Raw genomic sequence first — 24542 nt, 5'->3', positions numbered from 1 at the left:
CATCCACCATTTGCGTGGGCAACCTGTTCCAGTGCCTCACCACTGAGTGTAAAAACCTTCCTTATATCCAGCCCAAATCTCCCCTCTTTTAGTGTGAAACCATTTCTCCTTGTCCTGTCACAGCAGACACTGCAGAAGATCCTGTCCCCACCTCTCTTACAGCCCCCATTAGACACAGGCAGGCCGCCCTCAGGTCTCGCTCAGCCTCCTCTTCCCCAGGCTGCACAGCCCCAGCTCTCAGCCCGTCCTCACAGGGAGCTGCTCCATCCTGACCATTCGTGCGGCCCTCCTCTGGACGCTCTCCAGCAGGCCCCCGTCTCTGCTGTGCTGAGCACTCCAGCTGTGGACGCAGCGCTCCAGGTGCGGTGTCACAGCGCAGAGCAGAGGGGCAGGATCCCCTCCCTCGCCCCGCTGGCCGCGCTGCTTCGGATGCAGCCCAGGATCCGGCCGGCTGCCTGGGCCGCAGGGCACACTGCTGGCTCACGCCCGGCTGCCATCCACCGGCACCCCCAGGTCCTTTCCGGCAGGGCCGTGCTCTGTCCCTACGTCCCCCGGCTCGTACTGGCAGCGGGGGTTGCCACGACCCGGATGTGTTGAGCCTCAGGAGGTTCCCCTGGGCGCACCGCTCAGCCTGTCTAGATTAAAAGAGAAAACACTACCACCCGCTGACATTCAATGATGTTTGCTGAATGTTTATGGAGACCAAACGCGGCTGTGTGCACAGCGAGGCAGTGGGTGGTGCATTCAGCAGTGACAAACGGTCACCTCTGCTGGTGCAGATTTTTACAGCACAGCTTGCTGGCCCTTGTTCATCTCTGGCAAAAATGCAGAGCTCACGGTGATGAGTATTGCTGAGAAGTTGTGTGTTGTGTTTTGCAGCTTAGAACTTGCTCTATCGAACAGTGTTACCGTGCGCTCTGCATCCGTTGCCGTCTCCATGGAAATAAGCAGGAGGTATCACTTTGGCAGCAACCTGCTTACATCGCAGCTTTCCGCTGCTTGCACTTGGCCACCAGTGATGGGGAAAAAAAGCTCTCCCAGCACCACAAGTGCCCAGACTCGTGCCGCATTTACTGTCCCACCTCCTGCTGGATGGGTTGGGCACAGCCCCTCCACCAGCACCTCTGGGAATTCAGCTCCAACTCTGCCCTGTTGCAAGAGCCCAGGGCCTCTGCATGGCTGCAGCCTAGCACTCCAGCCCTGTCCTGTGCTGCTGCAGTGTGCAGTGCCAGCAGCAGCCCTGCACCACTGCTGCTTCCCACTGCAGCCCTCTGAGCCCAGGCTCACTCTTCCTCTTGCTCTCTCCCTTCGCTTTGGTTTTGGGACACTGTTCTGCTGCTCACACTGCACAGCAGGCCCGGTGTTCTTGCACCCCTTACCTGTGCTGTATGCACTGCATAGAGACGCCCAACGCAGAGCGCGGTGGTGGTGGCTCAAAGCTTTAAGTAAACCCATGCAAACAGAAAAGCTCAAGTAACAGCGATGTGACCGTACAGGGGTATTTTCATTTCACATTTTTTATTAGTAGACAGATGTGCAGAAAAGACAAAATATAACTACTGAAGGGGAAGACAACACAAAAATGCATCAGTTAATTCTCTCTGGTAAATTATATTGAAGAAAAAAAAAAGGAAAACATCTGGGACTTCAGCTAAGAAAACTACTAAGAACCCTAAGTGTACCCCGCTGGTTTCAGAATGGGTGAAAACTGCATCTGAAAGGGCTGTGGTTGCAAATGTAAACGCTAACTTGGGCTGAGACAGGGAGAGGGGTTAAGAAAAACCAGAATACAGCTCAGGTAAACATTTCTCCTCAATCTCTTAAATAGTTTCAAAAAAAACCTCATACTCAGTTTGTATCTCTAAAAAAGGAAACCAGCAAGTCAACAAGCAATGACACTGCAGGGGACAGTGGGAAGAGAAATTACTCTGGTTAACGCAGGAGCTCTCAAAATAGGTCGGTTTTGGTTGGTTGTTTTTTTTTTTCCTTTTTTCTTTTTTTGTCTTTTTTTTTTTTCTTTTTTTGTCTTTAAAAAAGGGCAACGGAAGAATCATGATAATGCATCTTACAACACCAAGCTTGAAAATACAAGTCACTGGAGAGTATACAGTGAAGACGGTCAAAAGTACACGGGAGCTCCTGAAAGATGCAGTACCCCATTTCCAACCAGGTCAGCAGCGCGGCCCCGAGCCCCGCAGAAGCTGCAGGTGGGATGCAGGCACACAGAGCTGGGGCAGCGGAGCCACGCTGCCGACTGCAGGGGTGAGGTGCCACCAACCTCCAGCCCTCCCCAGCTGCAGCACTCTGCAAACAGCTTTGCTGCCCCTATGCACGTCGCTGCAGACATTCCACCCTGCAGCTCCTCAGCCTGCTCCAGGGATGCATGCAGACCCAGGACCAGGCTTGCTCCCACTACCGTGCTGCAGATGGTGCCGTACCATCGAGAGCCCCACAGCAGACAAAGGGCACAACCACGTGCATGAGCCTGGTGATCTCAGCAGTCTGCCCTGCTGGAGTGGAGCGGAGGGTCTCACCAGCCCTGGTGAAGGCAGGAGGGAAGCTGAACACCACCCTAGAAGTCAAGTCAGGCCAATACACCACAGCCAAACAAAAGCACATGGCAAAGGGGTCACAATGTGGAGGGACCGAACAGGAGGGTGCAGCAGAAGACAGTGTGTAGGATCCCCTGCCCAAGAGGGCTGCAAGCTGGGCCGACAGCTCGTGGGGACATGCAGGAGCCTTCCCTTCTGCCTGCCCCCAGAGCCCACAGCAGCACAGCATTGCTCTACACAAGCAAGCGGGAAAAGGCCAGCACGGGATTCAGGCTGCAGGAAGCAGGGCTGCAAGCAAGCACAGGGACAGGTGGCCATCAGCCTCTCCCCTCACCAAAGACAGTCTGGGGATAAGCACCGGCTGCAGGTTTCTGGAAGCAGCATAGCTAAACTGGATTTTCTTTTTAACCCTAACTCAATCTGGAAACAAGAAGTAAATAGCAATCCAGGGCTCAGTTGTACAGACGTGAAGTGTTAAGTGTTTATTTTAGGGTTCATACCACAAGCCACTTCTTTCTTATCGTGAGCAGGCTGAAAAGGAATACTGTACCTTTCAGTAGCATCCCATCAAGCTCAACACACAGTAGCTTAACGCTCTCCGCCCCCCACCTTATAAAGGAAAAGCCACCACCACAAGGCTAAACGAATGTACACACGCTATTATTGTAAATGGAGCAGCTAAACCTTGGCAATTTGCTTTGTGTGGATTTTTTTCTTCCCAGTAAATGCAGCACTTGAGCTCCCAAGAAACACAGCTTCCAATGTGTTTGTTCCAGCTTTAAATACATTAAACACCTCAATGCAAGACTGTATTGAATTCAAGAACCTAAATGCGAGCAAACCTTTTTCGCTGTGAGCGTTTCGTAGAGAAGTGAAAAGGGGATTTTCTTTTTCAAAAAGAAATTGTAATACAGTGATGAAAGGGTTAAGAATGCAAGAATTCAGACATTCTGTGGAGGGTCTCTAAGAGGTCCATAAAAAAGGAGCAAACAGATCCATACAACAGGAGACAGCAGGAGACAAAAGTTTTTTGATCCCCCCCCCACACTTTTTTGCTGGACTGCTGCTAGGTTACCGCTGCTCCCTTCTGGCCTGAGTTGGCAGGGCAGTACAGGGGCACAGAGGGAGCAGGTCACGACTCCTCGTTGCCAGAATCATCGTCATCGTAACAGTCGGCGTCCTCCTCCTCCTCGTCTTCATCATCGATGTCGTCGTCATACAAGTCGTCATAAAGCAAATCCGAACTGTTGTCATTGGAAGGCACTTTAGTTTTGATGCAGTACTCTGCCAGCGTAGTGGGGACCTTCACGCCATCCTTCTCTGCCTCAGCTTTGGTAGCCAACACCTGTTTCCTGGGGGAGGACAGAGCAGGCCGGTGAGCGGGTGCAGGGTTCTCCACCTCCCACAGCCCCATGTGCAGCCCTCAGCCAGCTGAGGCACTGCCAGCAGCAGCAGACTGAGCTCCCATAGCCCCGCATCTGGGAGCGCTCCAAGGTTGTTCGTGGCATGCACCCTTCCAGCAGCGTACAGTCAGATATTGCACCAAACTCTGTGCTAGAGGCTTGCCAGAGCTCAGAGCAAGTCTCATTATGTTGACTGCCTTGATGCACAAGAGCTGTTGTGGCATTTTCTAAGATGACTTACTGAGGGGGTTTCCAAGATGGTGTCCACAGCCTCCTCCACCACTGAAGACCATCTCAGTATGCTCAAAACTGGGATTTTCAAAAGTATTTGGCACCTCTCAGCTGCCATGGTACAGCGAGAGTGGCAGGAACATGGAGTCACCCCAATATCAAGGTGTTTCACCAGGCCACAGGGCCAGGGGATCAGGGGTCAGGCTGCCCCCTCTTGCCCATTCCTGGATTACTCCTAGTCCTGCTGAAACCAACAGGGCTGGCAGGGGCTGGGACTCCAGCCATTCTCCTCATTTAGGTCAGGCCAGCAGCCATCCTGGTGTCTTTTTTTGCAGTGTGGCAACAGCCACTCTGCAGCAGCAGGGGCTGCTCAGTCGTGTTTCCAAGCCACCCCATTCAAACTGCATTGTCTTCCAGCAGCACCTGATGAACCATGAGCTTCTGAGCAAAGGACAGTCAAGACTGAACAATGCTTCAAGCTAAACAAACTCCAAGCTTTGCAAGCATTTGCCAAACCCTGCTGATATTCCTTCAAATTGAAGGGACAAGATTATGATTCATGAGTGCATTAAGCACAGAATTAGTAGGATGCAGTCAGTTTCAATTACACCCCAACCAAGGCAGGCCATGCTCAAAGGCAAGCATGGATTTTGCCTGGGGTTTATTAGCCACCAAAGGTTTTGCAGTGTACCACGCCAGATTAATGTGAAAAAGGAACAATTCAAAGACAGATTAGACTGGTCCTTCTGCTCCAGAAGTCTGCACCTATTCTGTGGGAAAAGACCTGTGGAAACCGGAAAATTGGGCTTGGAATAAGACTAAAATTCACTTCTACAGCAGTAGCCACAGAGAGGAGCTGGTATCAGCAAGTTCTGCAAGCAGTCTGTTCTGTAGGATTCAGAACAAGGGCGAGTAGCACAGCATCACACGCTGCACAACTTACCTTATGATTTCTGCATATTCCTTGTCTTTTCCTTTACTGTCCCTCCATTTTCTGAACATGACTGATGCATCCACATTGGCAGGAGAGAATGTGTTGGGCTCATTAAGCAAAGAGATTACACTCAGTAATATAGTCCTGAAAAAGGCAACCATAACAGCAGAGTCAGAGCAAAAGCACTCATGGATTCTGGATGCTGGCAACTTCTTTAGGTGATGCATCAGAAAAGCATCAAAATGTGTTGTTTGAAGTCAAAACTTAACCTGAGGATAAGTGAACAACAGCTGAAGGGAAAGCAGGTACTTATGGACTTGAGCTGCCATGCCCAAGGGTTCCCCCAGGCTGAACTGCCAAGGCCTTTCCTTCACCACCTGATCTAAGAGCTCATATTCTAGCTAGAAGAGAACAAGTGTGGAGAGGGAGCACAAAGCTAAGCATGCTCTGGCACCTGGCCCATCTGTTCACATGTCTGTGATGGGGGTGGCCGGCAGAGATCAGATCAGGCCAGATTTCATCTCATCCACACTGCCTGTGGATGGTGCAGGGTTGGAGCCTGCTCCTGGTGACATTCAGCTTACCAGCAAATGCCAGGCTCTCTTCCCATCCTGCCGTGACCAAAAGCCCTGCAGCCAGGCCGCCCTGCCCTGCTCAGAGGCTGGAGCCAGGCATCACCTCTCCTCCACATATGCAGCTCCAGAGCTGCCGTGGCAACAAGCACAGCAGCAGGAAGGCAATGCAGATCGTTTTTGTTTTGTCTTTTTTTTTAACACCTGGGCAAACCACCAAGCACTCAGCTGGATTCAGCTGCAACACCTCAGCAACACCAGCATGAACCACTTGCATAACCTCAGCGATGCTCCTGGATTTCTGTCCACAGCACAGAGCTAACTGGGCACACTGTTCTGCAAGCACCACCTCTCACCCAGCCCCCGCATTGCCCATGACCCTCTGCAGCAGCCCCAGTGCCACCTGAACAGAAGAAAGAACAGAGACAAGTAATATGTCTTGAAATGTAGCAGAACACAGCAATTGCTCTGCAGAATTAGATGAAGGAGACTCAGTTCCCACTGTACTCACAGTAATTTAGAGGTGCACTCAGAGCACTGCATGCTGAGCACATCTAGCAGATTGTAACTAGGATACAATTCCAGGAAATGCTCGGTCATTTGGATGTTCTGCTTCTTGAAAGTTCTGAAACTAAATACGTCTGGCCAGACTGCTCAGCACAGCTACCAGGAGTCTTCTGCAGATTGTTTTCCAAAAGATATAATTCAGTAGGAAGGGAATGACAGCTCTGGAAAAAACTGTTTTGCCAGGCTGGAATGATGGGCAGACAAATCTTCCACTTCATCTCAAGGATACATCTAAAAGCCTTTGATTCCTAGCAGGCAGGCTGTGAAGCCAGGTCAGTTTCAGCAATGGTTTTACTGCAGAGCAAGCACAGTCCGGAGAAGGCACAGGTAGGAGAGGAGTTAGCACCTGGATTCAGTCACTTTGTCAGAGCTAAGTACAGCATATTCTCATTTCGAGTAAAAAGTCTTGGCTTTGGCTTTACTGACAGTCATGTTAGGTCTGGATGGCTTCTGTCAGCTCAGTGTGCGCTAAGGCAGCTGAAAAAGCCAACAGGAATTAGCATCCTCAGAAAGCAAAGAACAGCAAGGCAGGACATCACCTGTCTTCACAAGACATGGGAGTACCAGCACCTTGAGCACCGTGCTGAGTGCACACACTGATGACAAATATCACGGGCTGGACACCTGAAAGGGCACAGTGGACTCAGGGGAGATACTGAGAAGGGCAACTAATATGATCAAGGATCCTCTGCTCCCAATTCCTGCCACCACTTCCTCAGCGTTACGGCCCATTAGGCACAAGAAGGAGCAGCACTATCTGCCACACAGGTCACAGCTGCATTCCTTTACATCTTGCCGGACTTCTGCTGCATTTACTTACAGCTGACTCATCCAGCTGTGAGTGATAGGAAAGTCTGTATTTATCGTGCTTAAAACACAATTATGCCTGACACCTTTAGAGATGGGACCACAGGTGCTCCCAAAGTTAAGAATGATATAGAATCATAGAATCATAGAATCACCAAGGTTGGAGAAGACCTAAAAGATCATCCAGTCCAACCGTTCACCTATTCCCAATAGCTCCCACTAAACCATGTCCCTCAACACAACATCCAGTCTTTCCTTGAACACCCCCAGGCTCGGTGACTCCACCACCTCCCTGGGCATCCATTCCAGTGCTGACCACCCTTTCTGAAAAGTAATACTTCCTCATGTCCAGCCTGAATCTCCCCTGCTGTAGCTTGAAACCATTCCCTCTGGTCCTATCACTGATGACACGAGAGAAGAGGCCGACCCCCAGCTCACTACAACCTCCCTTCAGGAAGTTATAGAGAGCAATGAGGTCTCCCCTGAGCCTCCTCTTCTCCAGGCTGAACATTCCCAGCTCCTTCAGCCTCTCCTCATCAGCCCTGTGTTCCAGACTCCTCACCAGCTTTGTTGCCCTCCTTTGAACACGTTCCAGGGCCTCAATGTCTTTCTTGCAGTGAGGGGCCCAAAACTGGACACAGTACTCGAGGTGCGGCCTCACCAGTGCTGAATATAGGGGAACAATCACCTCTCTGCTCCTGCTTGCAACACAGTTTCTGATGCAAGCCAGGATGCCACTGGCCTTCTTGGCCACCTGGGCACACTGCTGGCTCATGTTCAGAGCAGACACTTCAAGCATGGTAGTAAGCTGCCGATACTCAGCAGGACTTAGAAAATGAAGAGAGGCCCTGGCCTGTGCACACAGCTCACTACACACAAAGTGCTCCCCTCATGCACCTTCAGTCCTGCTGCCTCTGATCTGACAGACTCCAGAGGCTTACAGAGCCAGATGGGACCCCAGTAGGAAGGTCTGTATGCAGCACTTAGCCCAGTGGGTGACGCTGGCAGTGGGGTAACAGCTAAGGACAAATTTTGTTCCCACTTGCTGATGCACTTGAGGAACGTTTTCTTCTCAGAAAGAATGTTTTTTTTCCTTAAGTCAATGTGTTCTGGTAGAATAAGCACTGAAAATTGCATCACAATAAGAAAAAGCAGCAGTCAGAACTAGAAAGGTTAAGTTTTGTGTTGCATAGGATGAAATAGTCAAAATGACCTAAATAATGAATGCCTTATTCTGTTTCTTAGCTATGAATTGAGGCTTGTCATCTAGTCAACATAACTGGAGGAGATAATCACATCAAACATATGGACAGTTCAACAGCCATGTGCGCATACAACTGAATGTAGCTCAGAACACACAGTTCAAAAGCTATTTCCAAGAAAATTAGAAACAAAACTGAGATGGAACTTCTGAGAGACTGCTTCATACTGACTTTTACTTTAGATGGATTGGATAACATTTGCCTTGACCTTCACAACTTCACACAGCTAAAATGCACCATTTTGCTTGAGCCTTTTTAACCCTGAAGCAGTGTGCTCCAGGAGGGAACATCAGTTGTCATAATTTGCTGACTGTTAACATTTCCCAGTTTCCTGCCACATCAGGTCTAGTTCAGCACTCTGTAGTGCATGTTACAAACCCATTCCAAGGATCAAGAATCCAATAAACCCCCCTTGCTAGATCTTTGCTTTGACAAAGGCTCCTTTCAAATTAGTTTAATGAAGGTAAGTCACATAAAAGCAGAGCTCTCAGAAAACCCTTTTCAAACTGCTGCATTCCCTCACAGGGACTGAGATGCTTTGGCTGGATCTACCAATTAAAATGAGATTTAAAGAACCAACATTTAATAAATCATTCTGAAAACAACTGTAATTCCCATATGATATGGGAAAAATTAGGGGCAATTATTTCCACCTTATTTGGATAATGAATCATGTCAAATAGTTGAAACAGAAGTACCTGAGTTCAAGGATTTTCCACTACATCACTATTGCTTCACAGGTCAGCGGTTTGTTATTTGATATTTGCTTTGTCAGTTCTTTATTGGCAGCGTCTTAAGGTTACAACGAAACCCAGCTATGTTTTAAAAAATGGGTGTGTTAGCCTTGAATGCCTCTGGTGCCTAATGATCCTTTCTTTTTGGTACCTAGAGAAACACTTAGCTAACTGCTCAGGACACCACACTGGACAGGACAAAGATACGGCCCTGTACTAGAAGGTACGCCATCAGTCTTTTGCACAAAGTTATTTCTGTCAAGCCTGAATACAACACAATGCCCTTTCCCATGAGTGATGCCTTAGATACCTTAGAAGGGTTTGGAAGTGTCTGCTTTAAGAATGCGAAAACCTGTGAAGAGTACAGACGGCTCTACGTTGTTAACATGGCAGCAAGATTCACAGTCTTTAGTATTTTCAGACTGCTTGCTAAGTCTGGATCCTACCTGGCTCAAGCCCTGAAAACACCCCCTTAAGCCTCACATTCCCTTCCAAGCTTTTTCCCAACAGAGGCTTTAGTTTAGGAGACAGATGACAGGACACCGAGGTCAGCTTTGTGCATCACTGCTTCCCACTGTTACCTGACGTTTTGGGTAGGGTTCCACCTCTCAGATGGCAGCTCTCCACTTTGTGGATCATCTACAGGTGGGTGAAGAATTGAAATACATACATCTCCATTCTGAAAGACAGAAATGAAAGTTGTGAATAGCCTGGCTAATGGTCTGAAGACTCAATTCAATCTCTGGCTATACGTGAACAGAAATCTTGTTGATATGAACATCCCAAATTACAGTAAAAACCATGCAGAAACTGCAAACGGTTCTGAGTTCTTCCTGTGTCTACTGTATTAACATGTTCAAAGCTTTCCTTGTTTACAGCTTGACTGCAGATTGGTACAAAACAATCTCAGGCCAAGAATTTTAAAAGAATGCAGCAAAGCAAGAAGAACAGTAGCTAATAAAACTATATTAGTCTCTAGATAGCATATAATACCATAGTAATAGAAATGAACTTTCTATTTGTGGGGTCACGAGACCCCACGTCCCCATCTCTTTTTTCCCCCCGTGATGACTGAGTTAGCAACAGGAATCTTTAAATCCAAGGATTCCATGCTCTATCCTAGTTCAGGTATCACAACAATGCTTCTCATGGGATGTATGCAAGTTGAACAGATGGTGCAAGGCAGGCTTACACTACTCCCTGGTGGCAGAGCCATTTGAAATATCAGGTGAAAAAGCAGGGGATGCTCTCTGAAGGTTCCACAGAAAATCCCTTCCAGCATGCAAGAGGAAGAATATTTTGGCAGCATATGGAAGCCATACAGGCACGTAATCGTCAACCTGTGTTTAATTCACCAGTGCCATAGCCCGAATAGAGATTTAAAGTTTCATAATGACTACAATTTATAAATACTTTAAGAAGCCTGTAAAACCAATCCTCTGTTTGCAACAGTACCCTGACATGATTACTTCATAGGAGTACTGTAGCAATATCCATCACAGCTGACGTTTCCCAGCAAAGCTGACACCAAGTGTCTTTGTGCAGGCTGAAGAGAAGCTACAGATGGGTTCATGTCCAGCCAAGACACTGCCTCCAAGCTCTGCTTATTTCCTCTTGCAGCCAGCTACAAAAACTACTTACAAGCCCTTAGAGGCATCCTCAGGTGGCACAGCCCAGGCTGACAGGAAGGGTTCATGCTGTCCCCTTGTCACCCTGACCTAATGGGTTCATCATACCAAGAAGAGAAACTGCAGATGAGCTTGGTCCAAGACTGAAAACTGGTAGGGCAGTTCCCCAAGTGCTTTGTCTTGGCTGCATCCTGAGAACTCTCCAGCACTATTTTGCCCACAGGAGCTGGAGCACAAAGCAGCACTGCTCACAGTGATAGCATCTGTGCCTTTGAGCTCCAGCCAGTGATCATGGCTGCAGATAGCGGCAGCTCACCTGAAGAGCCTCCCCAAATGTTCCTCATAGTAAGCTGAAAGAATGGTATTTGTTCTATAGTGAAATTAGATCCTACTTCAACACTGCAGGGCTGTGATCGGTATCCAGAATTCAGCTGCTCACTGAACCTGCCAGCTGTACTAATTCAGCAAGCTGTCATCATCTTGAAGCATCTTTTCATCAAGAACATAACTACAAAAAGCAAAGTAGCACCTGGAGCTGCTGAATACCCAAGCACACGTTTATGTTGCTGGTACAGTTTGCCATAACAAGGCAGTTTCTCTTTCTGGATCTCAAAAGACTTGTGCAACCTATAAATATTTTTATTATCATTTTAAAGTGAAATTAACCTTACTCAATGTTTATATTCTCTCTGGCTTTCTTCCAAATTCCCTCTTGTTTACACAGGTTCTCCTTTAAACATTTCCCAGGAAAATTTAGTGATGTTGACCTGGAAAAAGTGTTGCTGACCACGAGAAAGAGCTGCAGCACTTGTGGGAAGTCTTTCATAGCATTTCATAGCATAGGTTAAGCAATATCTGGGCCAACAAATATTTTAGTATGAACGTGAAGAGGGAAGCTAGGATTTTTCCCTTTTGCTATAGTTAGTGTTACATGTTTGAGACCACAAACAGGGCAAGGTTGAGTCTGAAGAAGCTGAAGTATGGTGGGACCTGATGAAGTCAGCACAAGCATTTAGGGATCAGTGTAGTCAGGTAGACAGTGTAGTCATCCTATATACATTTTCGAAAGATAAATATATCACTTTCCTTGTTTCTATCAACTAGAAGAAGGAAGAACCTATACATCTATTATGATGGAATGAGAAGGTTGTGTTACCTCAAAAATAAAAATCTAAAGCTAAACTAGATGACCGAGCAAGTGGGATGAGGAAAATGCATAAGTTACTGAAGTGTTTGCTCAGAACTGGAACGTCAGCCTCAACCTCTCCATCTGGTCTCACCAGCAGATTCTGCAAACTGTTACTTTCTTTCATCTCCACTACACTGAAAGATGTTTTTTTCCCTCCTGACAAACCCTCAAACCTCAAGCCCTTCGCTGATTTATTCTCAGTTTCATTTGGAGTTATCCCAGTGCCTCATCTTCAGTGCTTATATGTTGTTTCCAAAACAGCCTGCAAGCTGTTTCAGATTCCCTCAGCTCCAAGAAATATCACTACGAACACAAAGAACAAAGATGAGTGCTGGAGTATTTGAAGAGTAACCCCAAAGAACACCCATCAGGTTTTGGGTTAGTTTCTCCTCCTACCTTCAGCTGTTTCTAGAGCCAATTTTTCATCTTTCCCACTGGCACTGGGAGAGGTCCTTTCCAAGACTCATTTTGTATGTACCACTTTGGTAACCATTTCCCACTCACCTCCTGCATGAGAATGTCTGGATTCAGAAACATCTATGCTACACTTCTGCAATAATCTGCAGGTGTCAAGACTTTTGTTGTTGTTTTTTTTTCTTTATTTGTAGATCAAACTCCCATGCTACTGAAAATGATCCTTAAAAAGAAATGCTATCCTTGGCTACATGTTAGATTTGGTGTCAAGTCCAAAACTGAAGACAGCAGACTGTTAGATGACTGATTTTCGGAAGACCCTGTGCCTAACAAAGGAATAGTCCTCCTGCGCATCCAGTAATTAGAGCTAATTACAATCCTGTTTTGCACTGAAGTTTGGTTAAGCTTTTGGCTATTTATGACTAAAAGATAAGTGAAGTTCAGTGTGACATTTGGAGAGCACTCATCTAGGACATCCAGCAGCAGTGACTTGTTAGCAAAGGGCCTTCGAAGCCCAAGGCATCAAATGAAGCTCGCAGTGAGGAAGAGAAATGACATTCCTGTTTGGACCCATAGGAAGCCTGCACAATCTCTTTCAAGAAGACAAGGTGACAAGAGCATTTTTGAAAGGCCTTTAGCATCTTGAAAAGCATTCTGGTAGCAGTCCTAGAAGGCTGACATTTGGTTAAAATATTCAAAAGTTCAGCAGGAATTTGACTGGCCTCTAAAAGCTTGTTTTCATCTACACCTATCTACAACAGGTCTTCAACTTTCAAATATGGCTTTCTGAAACTGGTTGGTTTTGAACCAATTGCAATAATCACTTGAAGTTGCTCCAAAACAATGCTTTCAAGCTAGGGAGTGCTGCTTGCCAAAGAGCACTTACATAAGAATATTCCACTTCCTATTAGTTGTACCAAGACCCAGTTATGGATTCATCAACCCATAGTATTATCCTTTGGGTGTGACCAGTGCACAAACTGATCTAAGGGCTGCTTCAAATTGGTGACCAGGCTGCACAAGACTTCTGGACTCCAACTCAGCTCCAGTTCTCTTGCAGTCAGAGTGCACCAAGCCCCTTCACTTGTAGGCTGGTTGCTGCAGAAGACTTTTCCCTTTTTTTATATTTTTTTGTATTTGTTTTATATAGTTGTTTTACAGTTTTGTGGGATGTGATGAAAATGATAATGAAAAGCACATCAACAACCACTAATTTCTTATGTACCACAGCAGGTTAAGACACCTTTATCCAAGAACCCCTTGAAACTGCTGGCATTCATACAGTGCTTCACCTGAGGCTGCCAGCTGTGCTTGCTGGTATAATAAAGGCTCCATCCTTGCCTACAAGAACAGCATTTCATACAGGTTTTAGAATTAACTGTTCAACCACGAATCTGGCATTTAACATAAACTGCTAACTGCTTCAGTTACGGCCAGAGACATTGAGTACCAACAATACACATTTGAAAATTAGAAAACCTTCCTACATGCCTGCGAAAAACTTATTTAAAAAAACAAACAAATGAACTTTTACCTCATAAATGTTGGGGTGCCACATTTTGGTCAGGAATCTGAAGGTAGGTGGTGAATACGGATAGTCAATAGGGAATTTAATGTGAGCCTGGAAAAAGCAAAATACCTTAGTTAGGACAAAAGGAGATAACAAGCTACCACTACAATTTCCATCAGGGCTGCAAAACATCTTCATTTTATATACCAGTGCCTACGTGGACCTGCAATACAACTCTACAGTTTCAGTCAAAACAGAACAGTAATTAAAAAAAGGAAAAAAATTTTACACCTGGGCTCTAACAGCTCAAGTTCAGCCCTGAAAATAAACTAAAAGGTTATTTAACATGTCCAAATTCAAGCAGCACTATCCGACAGCTGTTGTTCCATAGGGTAAAACAGATGCGAAAAGACAGAAGAACTCAAGGTATCATTGCTTCTTGCTGGGTTCAGAAGCAAGCTAACAGCATGTACTGTAATGAGAGTAGCTGTTTCACACGTGCCAGTGCAAAACTTTTAAACTAATCTTTTTGTGTGGAAAAGAGATTTGAACACTTTTTAGTTGAGACCCAAGGGGTTTTGCTTTTCTTATATAAAAGGGACTGATCCATCTGCTTAGGTTCCTAACACTGTACTTCTTGCCATAGCAAACATGCCTGAATACTCTTTTTGTGTCTAATAAATCTGTGCAAACCAACGAACCAAACACTGATGGGCTAGGACAGCAAACATTACCACCCAATACCCATGCTGTCAGCAGACACTGGTGGAACAAGACTCAGAGCTGAGTCTGTTGTGCAGAGGCTGCAAAGATACCAGCACTGGATATTATCTTCTATGTCGTCCTGTCATTCAGAACAGCCAAAAAAGTCAACCAGTAGGGAATAGTTATGCACAGCAAAGCCCAAAACCATCTCCTGGCACAGTTCCACCTGCCTGGAGCCCCTCCACCAGCCCCAGATGGGATCTCCAGAGTAGCACTCCCCATCCTCTGCCCCAAAGCTGTGACTGGGAACACGAGAAATAAAACCCCAGCAAGTCACACATGGAACAAGCCTGAAACTCTGCTCAAGTCCTGCCACTTCAGGTTGGGTATTGGGAAAAAGTTATTCTCACAAGAAGTGTGGAGGCACTGGCACAGGCTGCCCAGGGTGATGACACGGAGATGTGTCACTGATGGACGTGGTCAATGGGCATGGTGGGGATGGGTTGATGGCTGGACTAGATGATCTGAATGGTCTTTTCCAACCTCAATGATTCTATGATTCAATGATTCAGTTCTTAGCCACCTACCCCAGAAACAGTTGCTGATCTTGTTCTTAGGACAGACTATGGGAAGTTTTATTGATTTTTTTTTTTTTTAAACAAAGTTCCAGAAACATTTACAGAATTGATTTTGAGGGGTCAGGCTGGAGTGGCTCTGAGCACCTGACAGAGCTGTAGGTGTCCCCACTCACTGAGAGGAACTGGAACAGAAGGTCTTTAAGGGTCTCTCCCAACTCAAAAGATTTTATGACTCTACCTAAGTAGCTGAATGCAGTTTTACTCACAGACTGGCATATGCTTGTGCACTGTAAGCCAAATTTTATTAAGCCAAAGTGCCAGGTAGCAAGAGCAGAACTTGCTGATAAAAGTTCAGTGACTCACACAGCTAACATGCTGCACTCTTCTCATGCTGCTGAATGCACAGCAGTATCAAGCCCTTACACCACAAGAATTTGCCCTGACATATCCACAGCCAAATGATTCACGTCTCCTTAAACAATCCTAGCCCACGGTTTAAGGTCAGTTACGTGGATGGCACTGCTCCAAGAAGAGCAGGCAAGTGCCTGTTATCACTGTAGAAGCAATCAAGTGCTGCAGCAAGGCAGCTGGAATGCGCTGCCCAGCACTGGAGCAGAGCAAAGATTTACAAAGGACAGGTTTAGTTCAGCTCAAGTGCTTGCAGACTTCTTCAGACCGCTGGGGCTTTCCCATGCCCACTCCTGTGCTTACATGCAGTTTCGTGAGATCTAAGACATGAAACAGCCCAAGGTCTGAAATTAAAAACACAAGAGACTACAAAGCTCAGGATGGAGCTAGCTAGAAGAACTCTTGGCAGGAGCTGTATGGTCTTACATACAGGTATAGTACCTAATTGACTGAAAAAAGACCTCACTGGTAGCATGACAGCCTTGTCATGTTCACAACCCACATACATAGCTGGGTTCTAAGGAAGAAGACCTCATTCCAGCCAGTACAGACCCTCTGCTCTCACGTCATCTAAACCTGAGAGTTTCACCTCAAGAAGACTACTGAAAAAGCCAAGTCAAAACAGCATTTATGGTCTCTGTGCATGGCAGAATCATGCTTTTAGACACTGGAAGATGGCTTCTAGTTTCTAAACCCTGTTCTGCAGTCACACCTCTGCAATAGAGGAGGGCTATTGGACTGCCTGCACAGCAATTGTCATGGAATTAATGAAAGCTGATGTTTTACTATGGGAAGAATGCCTCAAGCTCCAAAAAATGCTCCAGAAAACTTCTACCTTTCTGCAGAGGCAGCTGAGACACCAGCTTGCCTGTAATCAACCCTGTTTAGAGAAATGGCAGGGCAACTCTGTGGGATGTATCTAGCTAACCTGTGTGTTTGGCACATTAAGAAACAGTACTGAAACACAAAGAAAATGAAGCCTCTGTACAAAGCTCAATTTCAGAGCTACAAGCCACTGGAGTAGGAAACTCCACACTACAAGCAGGGATTTTTTCCTACTAAGTGCCACTTTCAGGTCCCCACGCTGAGATCATTCAGAAGACGAAAAACAAAACAGCTGTTTTTCCAGAGCATAACAAACAAATCCCAGAGAATTATTCTGCATCTTTTCTGTAACAGAAAATCCCATAAAATTACGTAACACCACTCTATACTCACCAAATGCTATTTGATTTTCTGATGGGCTAAGCTTGCCAAGAATTTCCAAGACAAACTGCAAGACTGCTTGCAAAGATAAAGGAACAGCCACAATTACAAGTCATTTTTTTTCCACTGCAAGCCCAATTCTAAGTGTATTAAGAGGGGAAAAAAAAAAAAAAAAAAAAAAAAGAGACTGAATTAAGCAATAACTTTATTTATGAAACTAAGCAATAGCTCATGAGGTTTCTTCTTAAGGTTTCAAGCTGAGCTCTCAAAACTGCTTCCTGTTCCCAGCAAGCTCAGCCAGGACTGCTACATACTGAAAGTGGCAGAGCTGCAAGGGAGCTCTTTGTCAGCCTGCCTGCATCCAGACAAATGAACCTAGTACTCGACATTTAACTCATCTCTGTCCACAGGCACCCCCGTAAGTTTCCAGCCACTACCGCATTTACCATGGGTTTGACTCCTACAGACATAATCCCATTTCAGCATCTTGATTTCAGCTGCCTTCTCACCCTGGCTCCTTGACACCACAGAAAGCACCTGACAGAAACAGGGTCACTCATCCATTCCTCCTTCCCCAATTTATAACTTGTCATACTTACAGACCCTAGAAAGAAATGCATAGACTCACCACATGCTATGTCACACAGACCAGACTAGCAGAAGATTCAGAGTTCAGCAGGCATCTACTGCTACTGCACAAGAGCTTCAACCTCCCAATCACACCACAAAGCATTTCAAGATTATTGTTGGCAGCATCCTCACTTCTGCTGTTTCCTATTTTACTGTCTTGCTCATTGGCATTGTCAGTGCTGATCACACTTCAGATTTAAGTTTTCTTCAGACTCCATACTTGGTAAGGCACAGCCATAGTGAAATCTACGTATGTAGGAAAAATAAAATCCTACTAGATATCCAAGTCATCAGACTGAAAATGCAAATCCAGTGTTTTTACCAGCTGCTGAAGCCCTGATTCAGTCACTATGAATAACTAGTGCAGTGACTTTGAGTTTCCAGAGGTCTTGCCACATAACTGAATCAACACTTACATATTAATCCCATCACCCTCTTGGTGGGGAACACTGACAGAAGTAGGGCTCACTCCTAACTTAGCTGTTTAGAAATCCAGAATTTATTCCAGCCCAGCTGTCTATGACACTTTGTTGTCTGACAGTGTTTTCATATACTTCTCATGCTGAGAAAACCTATGCTATATTTTCAGGCAGTGAAGGCAGGAACAGTGAATCCATCCTATTTGTCCTCTGCAGAAAGGCAAGGGGGGGGGAAAGCTGGGGGGGTACCCATTTCCTGGAAAGCCACCAGCATCACAACAACTGACCTGATTTGGTGATATCAGGAAAGCCAGGAGCTTTTAACTGTGGCCAATGGAAACTGCAGCTTTTTGACATTTCTGACAATGCCAGTTAAAGTAATTTCTCTTTTGTAACATCATCAGCTCAACACAAGCCCTATGAAAACGCCACATAAGTTAAACTGAACACCTTTTGAAAACTGTAGTTGAGATACAAAGGAAGCATTTGAATTTTTAAAAGATTTTGTGCATCTCCTGCCAACACAGTGCTACCTGCACCATGCATTTAGCACAGAGAGAACCAACAAAAGCAGGAACTACAAGACCACCACGGGGTTTAGTGTTAATATGTAATCCCACAAAATGCCCTTTATTGCTTGTAGCACATCCAGCATTTATACAATTCATCTAGTGGATTTTCCTCTTCCACATTAAGCCTGGATTATGGCATGCAGTATTAAACACTGTGTGCTGGAAAACACGTTTAGTGGAGGTCAGCAGCCTGTTCTGCACACCAGTGAGGTTTAAAGCACCCTGATGTCCTTCAGCTTCAGAACCAGAAAAGCAGCACTAAGGCTAGGCATACTGTAATGGCTCAATATTAATTTAATAACTTTTTCCAGTAAAGGTCAATTACTGAAAAAGGTAACAAGGAATGCAAGAACAATGTTGCTATTTCAGCTCCACATATTATGACCTAGGACCCAAGCACTTTATTACAGTAGAACGGGAGACAACCCTAGTGAGTAACCTGGTCTGCGTCCTGGGTCTGTTCAGGGAAAAGAAGACAGAAAGGGGATCTGGTAAATGCTTATAAACATCTACAGGGAGGAGAGAGGCAAATGGGTGAGGCCAGGCTCTTCTTGGCAGTGTATAGTGATAGGACAAGAAGCAATGGCATAAAACTTGAACATAGGAAGTTCTGTAATAACATGCTTAAGAACTTTATGGTAAGAGTGACAGAGCACAGGAACAGGAGAGGTTGTGGAGACTCCTTCAATGGAAATATTCAAGACCTGTCTGGACGCCAACCTGTGTCATCTATTGCAGGAAACATGCTTTAGCATGGAGGTTGTACTCGATCTCTTTACATCCCTTCCAAGCCTTGCAATTCAGTGATTCTGTGCATTCTGGCATTACTTTCCAGCAACACCAGATCATCATATTGACATTGATTGTGCTTTTAGGATAGTAGGACCAAATCTCCACCATCTAAAGAACCTGAAGATGCAGGAGTCCATGGGACTCACTGAGATCCATCCACAGGTTCTGAGGGAACTGGCAGATGAAGTTGCCAAACCACTGTCCATCGTATTTGAAAGGTCATGGCAGCCTGGTGAAATTACCATTGATTGGAAAAGGAGAATATTAGCCTCCATTTTTGAGAAGGAAAAAAGAAGATCCAGGGAACTACAGGCCAGTCAGTCTTCCCTCTGTGCCTGGCAAGATGATAGAGCAGATCCTCCTGAAGGCTCTACTAAAGCACATCGGAAATAAAGATGAGATGATCAGTGGTAACCAACATGGCTTCACCAAGAGCAACTCGTGCATGACAAACTTGGTGGCCTTTTATGATGGAGCTACAGCATCAGTGGATAAAGGAAGAGCAACTGAAGCCATCTACATGGATCTCACTTATGGGGATAAGCTGATAGAGCTGGTGCTATTCAGCCTGGATAAGAGAAGACTCTGGGTGGACCTTACAGCAGCCTTCCAGTACATGAAGGGCCTACAAGAAAGCCAGGGAAGGGCTTTTAATAAGGTGTGTAGTGACACGATGAGGAGAAATTGTTTTAACCTGTAAAAGGGTAGATTCAGACTAGGTATTCAGAAGAAATTCTTTATGGAGTGGGTGGTGAAACTGAAACAGGTTGCCCAGCAAGGCTGTGGATGTGCTGTCCCTGGAAGCACTCAAGGGCCAGGCTGGATGGGGCTTTAGGCAACTTGGTTTAGAGGGAGGTGTCCCTGCCCATAGCAGGGTGTTGGAATTATTATATGATTATGATATGATATTAGAGGTCCCTTCCAACTCAAACCATTCTATGATTCTGTGATTCTAGTCCAAGTTAGAAGGTTGGGAGAATTAAGCCTTTCAAGTTCAGAAAAGTCCCTTGTTGCTCAATGGCCGTATGAACAGTATTAAATGCTTTATATTCTGTATTACCTGATCTGTTTCATAGGGAATTTAAATCATGAAGACTTGAATGTGAAGTGAACTAGAAGTCAAAAAAGACACTAAGTTCAACAAAGTAAAAAAAAAAAAGAAAAAAGAAATAGAGCAACAAATGGGAAGGCCAAAGATGACTCAAAAAGTGAGGTTAACTTACAAAATCAGAGACTGGTTTGACAGGCAGAGGAGTCCATTCTTGCTTCAACTAAGTCATATCTTACATATCTCTATATGCAATTACCTGAGGCAATACCAAACATTTTCAAGGGAAGGCTACTCAAGCATAGAACAGATTTCTTTTTAGCAAAACTTCTTTTTAAAAAAGCTGGGACAGCTAAGTCACACAACCTACACCAAAGCAGCAAGTCTGTAATATGACCATCAAAGAACAATTACAGCTTTACAGTAAGGGTTTTGAATCCCATGTTAGTTTGTAGCTTCTTCGATCTGAAATCACAGGACTAACAATCGACATGAACCCGTGGCTGAACTGAATGGTTCTGGACTGGGCAGCATGCTGCAGCCCTGTTCCGTTGGACTGCATCCAGGCTCCCGTGATCTCATACATTCACACTCTGCTGTCTGGAGCATCTCAAGGGATCTGAGTAAATCAAACAATAAAGTCAGTCAGAACAAGCAGTGCCTGCAAAACAGACCTTTTTCTTCTAACATTACTCAAAAGAAACAGAAGGGGTTTTGTTTTTTAAATATAGTTGCTGTTTGATATCCTAAAAATTCAGTCTGGAGATTTCAGCCTTACTGTAATAACTGTCCATGACAGCTGCTGCTCATTGAGAGATTGAGTTAGCCTGCACAAGTCAGCTGCACTTAGGATCACGAGCAGTTTAGCAGTTAAGAGAATACATTTCCTTCCTGCAGTGAGCTCTACTGCAGGGATATTCCATAATATTGTCCAGCTAATTGAGACAGCCACTTTGGCTCCTGTTAAAAATGCTCCTTGTCAGTGCTCTCAGGCTAGGAGCATCCAGCTGAAGACAGGGCAGCTGCAAGCACTTGTGTTTTGGAAAGTTTACTGCAGACAGAGAGATTGGAACAAGCTGAAAACTGAGTAACAACTGCCCTTGGCATCAGGCCACCTGCATGCTTCTGGGGATGTTTCATATCCCATCACAATGCTGAGCACGGCCTCACCAGCCAGTGCCCACTGCCAGCTGCCTGAGGTTCAAACCTTGCTCTGATGCAGAGGTTTTTCCTGCCTCAGCACCATGCCCTAGGCTGCAAGAGAGGTAGCATCCAGCAGGAGTTACTGAATTGGAAATGGAGAGACAAAAATTTCCAACCTGTCCGTTTTCCACTTGGCTTTCACATTTGTCTGCTAGCTCATCACAAAAGAGGCAGCTACCAGCAGCTATATAAGACAAAAAAACAAACCAAATGACTTGGTCCTCTTTTGTACTGCAAGCTACAGGCCCAACAGCTCTGCTAAACTTCACCCACATAGGCCAATGATAAAGCAATTTCATATTCCCACACGAAAAAGCAGATGCCAGCTGAGGTTTACTGGGAATTTCCATGCTGAAATATCACTAGATTCTGCTTCTAGTTCAGTCTTGCTCCAGAATTGGGTCTGATTAAGAGCAGTATGAATGGGAAGATCAAATTTCGGCAGTCTAGATGTGAGAGGACTTTTATGATCCCTGAAGTCCTCATGCTGAGGCTGAGTCCTTGGGACTGATGATTTCCAGTTTCCCTGTAGTCTATACACAAGCTATATCACACAACGTGAGGTTCACTTGGAGTGTGCTCTGCAGAGAGGCTGGCCTATTTTTCAAGCAGAGACAACTGACTCACTTCTTATTTATATCTGTACAAAAATATTGACTTCCTTGTTTGGACAGAATAGAAAGAATAACTCCTAGTGTGTGAAACGGAGGTCTCCCTGTACTGTCTAGGTCTTACTGAAGGACCTAAAGATACCCAGCAATGCTGCATCTAAAGCTTCCATCTCCACTTGGGTCTCTGCTTTAAAGGAGGAGCTACACACAAAGCAGCCCTACTGTAAGGTATGCTATTGGATACCTGACCTGGTATCTTATCCATACACTTGTGGTACTAAGCAGAGTTTTAAAAACTGCTTGTGTCCATTTCTGAGAGGAAAAAAAAAAAATCCTAACTCTGTTTCAAAAAATAATCAAGATTTGTGAATACTTGAAACTGCTTATTCAAAGGTTTGTGTTGCATTAATGGCATCTCTGGCAGCATGTGTGTAAGCTCTCCAGTAAAGTGTGTATGCCCAGTCCTCAGGGTCCAGCACAACATCTCATTAGAAGCTGCATAAGTCTACAGCATATTCAGTACACTGCTCAATCTCACACTTCAAACTTCCGTGATTTGATAAGTAAATTCTTGTAAGCAGATTTACGTAGATACACTCCGTGCATATACGGAACGGTTGAACAGCAGACACTAGGATGTACTTGGGAATTATCCTGGTCATTTCCATAGTTCAGTCTGCACAAATTCAAGTGATCAGCAGCAAAACAGCTTCACAACCTTTTGTATCAGGTGTGACAGAGTTCCTGTGAGTTCCACTGTTCACTCCAGTAGTTTGCACATTCACTAAAATGCAGTAGATTATTTCCTATTTTTCAGTGAGGTAAGCTATACAATTTGCATTTGTTGAGCAAAAAGATGATGTCCAAACTAGCTTCATAAATAAACACCATTTGCTTCAGCCTGTTTAACTATTTTTAGAGAATTCTCAAACAAATAGCAGCCTAACCATTCATGAGTCAGTCAGTGACTAATTGCCTTGATTCTCTTCATATGCAATCCAGGCTGTATGCAAGAGGAAAGCATTCCTCAAGGGAAACCAATCACATGTTCTGCTAAAAACTCAGGGCAGGCCTTGATGCAGTCACCTCTTTCATAAGCAGCAAGGGGAAAGGAATATTTATAGCATTGCAAGTGTAAACCAAAGCACAGTGCTGCAGTGTTACACAACTTCGTGTTTCTCATCCGGCCAGCAGCAGCTCTTCTCAAGAGATTTCTCAAGCTCGCGTACCAGCTTTTATTTAAACAAGACATATAGGTATCGAGCAACTGAACTGCAGCTGAAGAAGTGCAGTCTCTAAGAAACTTACCTAGGCTGGTTGACACGCAGAAGCCAACTAAGCACTGGGCAGCCATGCTGCCGACCTTTCAGCCACTGCTCTACCAGCTGTGAGCTGTTCCGTTCTGAGCCGATCGCAAGCAGAGGCAGATCACACTCAGCAGCAGAAGCAAATACAGCTTAGGGCTCTACCACTTGCAACCCAGAGAGATAAATACAGCAGCACTGTCTCCTAGAGTAGAGACAAGGATTGGATTCATGCAGCTTTATAATCCTGTACCAATACAACTGTATGTTGCAGCTGTCTGAAGAATGTCCCTAGTTTTGTATGAGGAGCAAACTTTGACACACCCATGCAAAATGCCACCCTGCTGAGCGTCCCCTAGCTGGCTGCAGAAAATAGCATCAAGTCGTGAGGTATTCACTGTTGAGAAGTCTGCATTTGAGCGTTTTTCCACATTACTGCATAACAATGTGCCTGTCAGCTCCATTATCATAGGGTATTCAGAGATATCAAGTTTAAGTTTAAGCTAAAATAAGTGCTTTAGCTGATACATACCCATTCTCATGCCTCAGGCTATTGTTTCTAGGTAACAGGGTGCTTTTTTTTTTTCTTTTCCTTAGTTGTGAGTCAAAAAAGCATAAAGCATCTCTACCTCTTTTCACCCCTGCCATGGGTTTTAGATGATCTGAAGCTCATAGGGTAATACAGACCTTACCTCTGCAGCACAGCCCTAAGTCATCTCCGTATTGTAGCAACCATGGAGCATCTGAAATTTTGTTACAAGTGGCTAGAGAAAAAACATCTATAAAATGGTTGTTCTTGACCATCACTAGTACATGTGACTAGTACATTAGATGACTAATAAGACATCTTTCAAGCCAGATGAGAGAAAATACAACACAGAATTGAGAGTTAGCATTCATATACTCCTACCTGCGTTCCAACAAGTTACTATGTAAATGGCTAACATGACATCTAGATAAAGCCAGAATGTGCAGTTTCCTGAAATACCTCCTGAAAGTGCGGGCAAAAGATTGAAAAGCAGGTTGATTCCTCTGCAGTGCAGCACAGTTACCAAGGTAAACTTTGCCCCTCTGATTAAAGTAGAGACAGGATGATAAAAGCTGAGTTCTGTACATGATCAAACATTCTTGAAATTAAAGTTATATCTAATTAATTTAAATAATTTATATTAAATTTGAAGGCATAGCTAGTAAGAGTAACAGCCAGGAAGAACCAGTGCAGACTACTGCAGGTCAAGCAGCCCCCAAGGTCAAACCAGAGCT

At 45.1% G+C, this 24542-nt stretch overlaps 1 protein-coding gene across 1 annotated transcript in view; it reads right to left on the bottom strand.

Moving 5' to 3' along the window:
- Positions 1 to 3130: 3130 nt before the first annotated feature.
- The window catches only part of UBE2R2 (ubiquitin conjugating enzyme E2 R2), a 50460-nt gene continuing 29048 nt past the window's right edge, over positions 3131 to 24542 (bottom strand). The window contains exons 2-5 of the mRNA XM_048932504.1: positions 13828 to 13914; positions 9644 to 9741; positions 5130 to 5264; positions 3131 to 3904 (exon numbers count right to left, since the gene is read on the bottom strand). Coding sequence (XP_048788461.1) covers positions 3685 to 3904; positions 5130 to 5264; positions 9644 to 9741; positions 13828 to 13914 — 540 coding nt within the window. The 3' untranslated portion in view covers positions 3131 to 3684. The remainder of the gene's footprint in view (positions 3905 to 5129; positions 5265 to 9643; positions 9742 to 13827; positions 13915 to 24542) is intronic.

Source organism: Lagopus muta, chromosome Z (genome assembly GCF_023343835.1).
Source record: "Lagopus muta isolate bLagMut1 chromosome Z, bLagMut1 primary, whole genome shotgun sequence".
Classification (NCBI taxonomy): domain Eukaryota; kingdom Metazoa; phylum Chordata; class Aves; order Galliformes; family Phasianidae; genus Lagopus; species Lagopus muta.
Note: the sequence above shows the minus strand (reverse complement) of the source record. Positions and strands in the feature narration are given on the sequence as shown.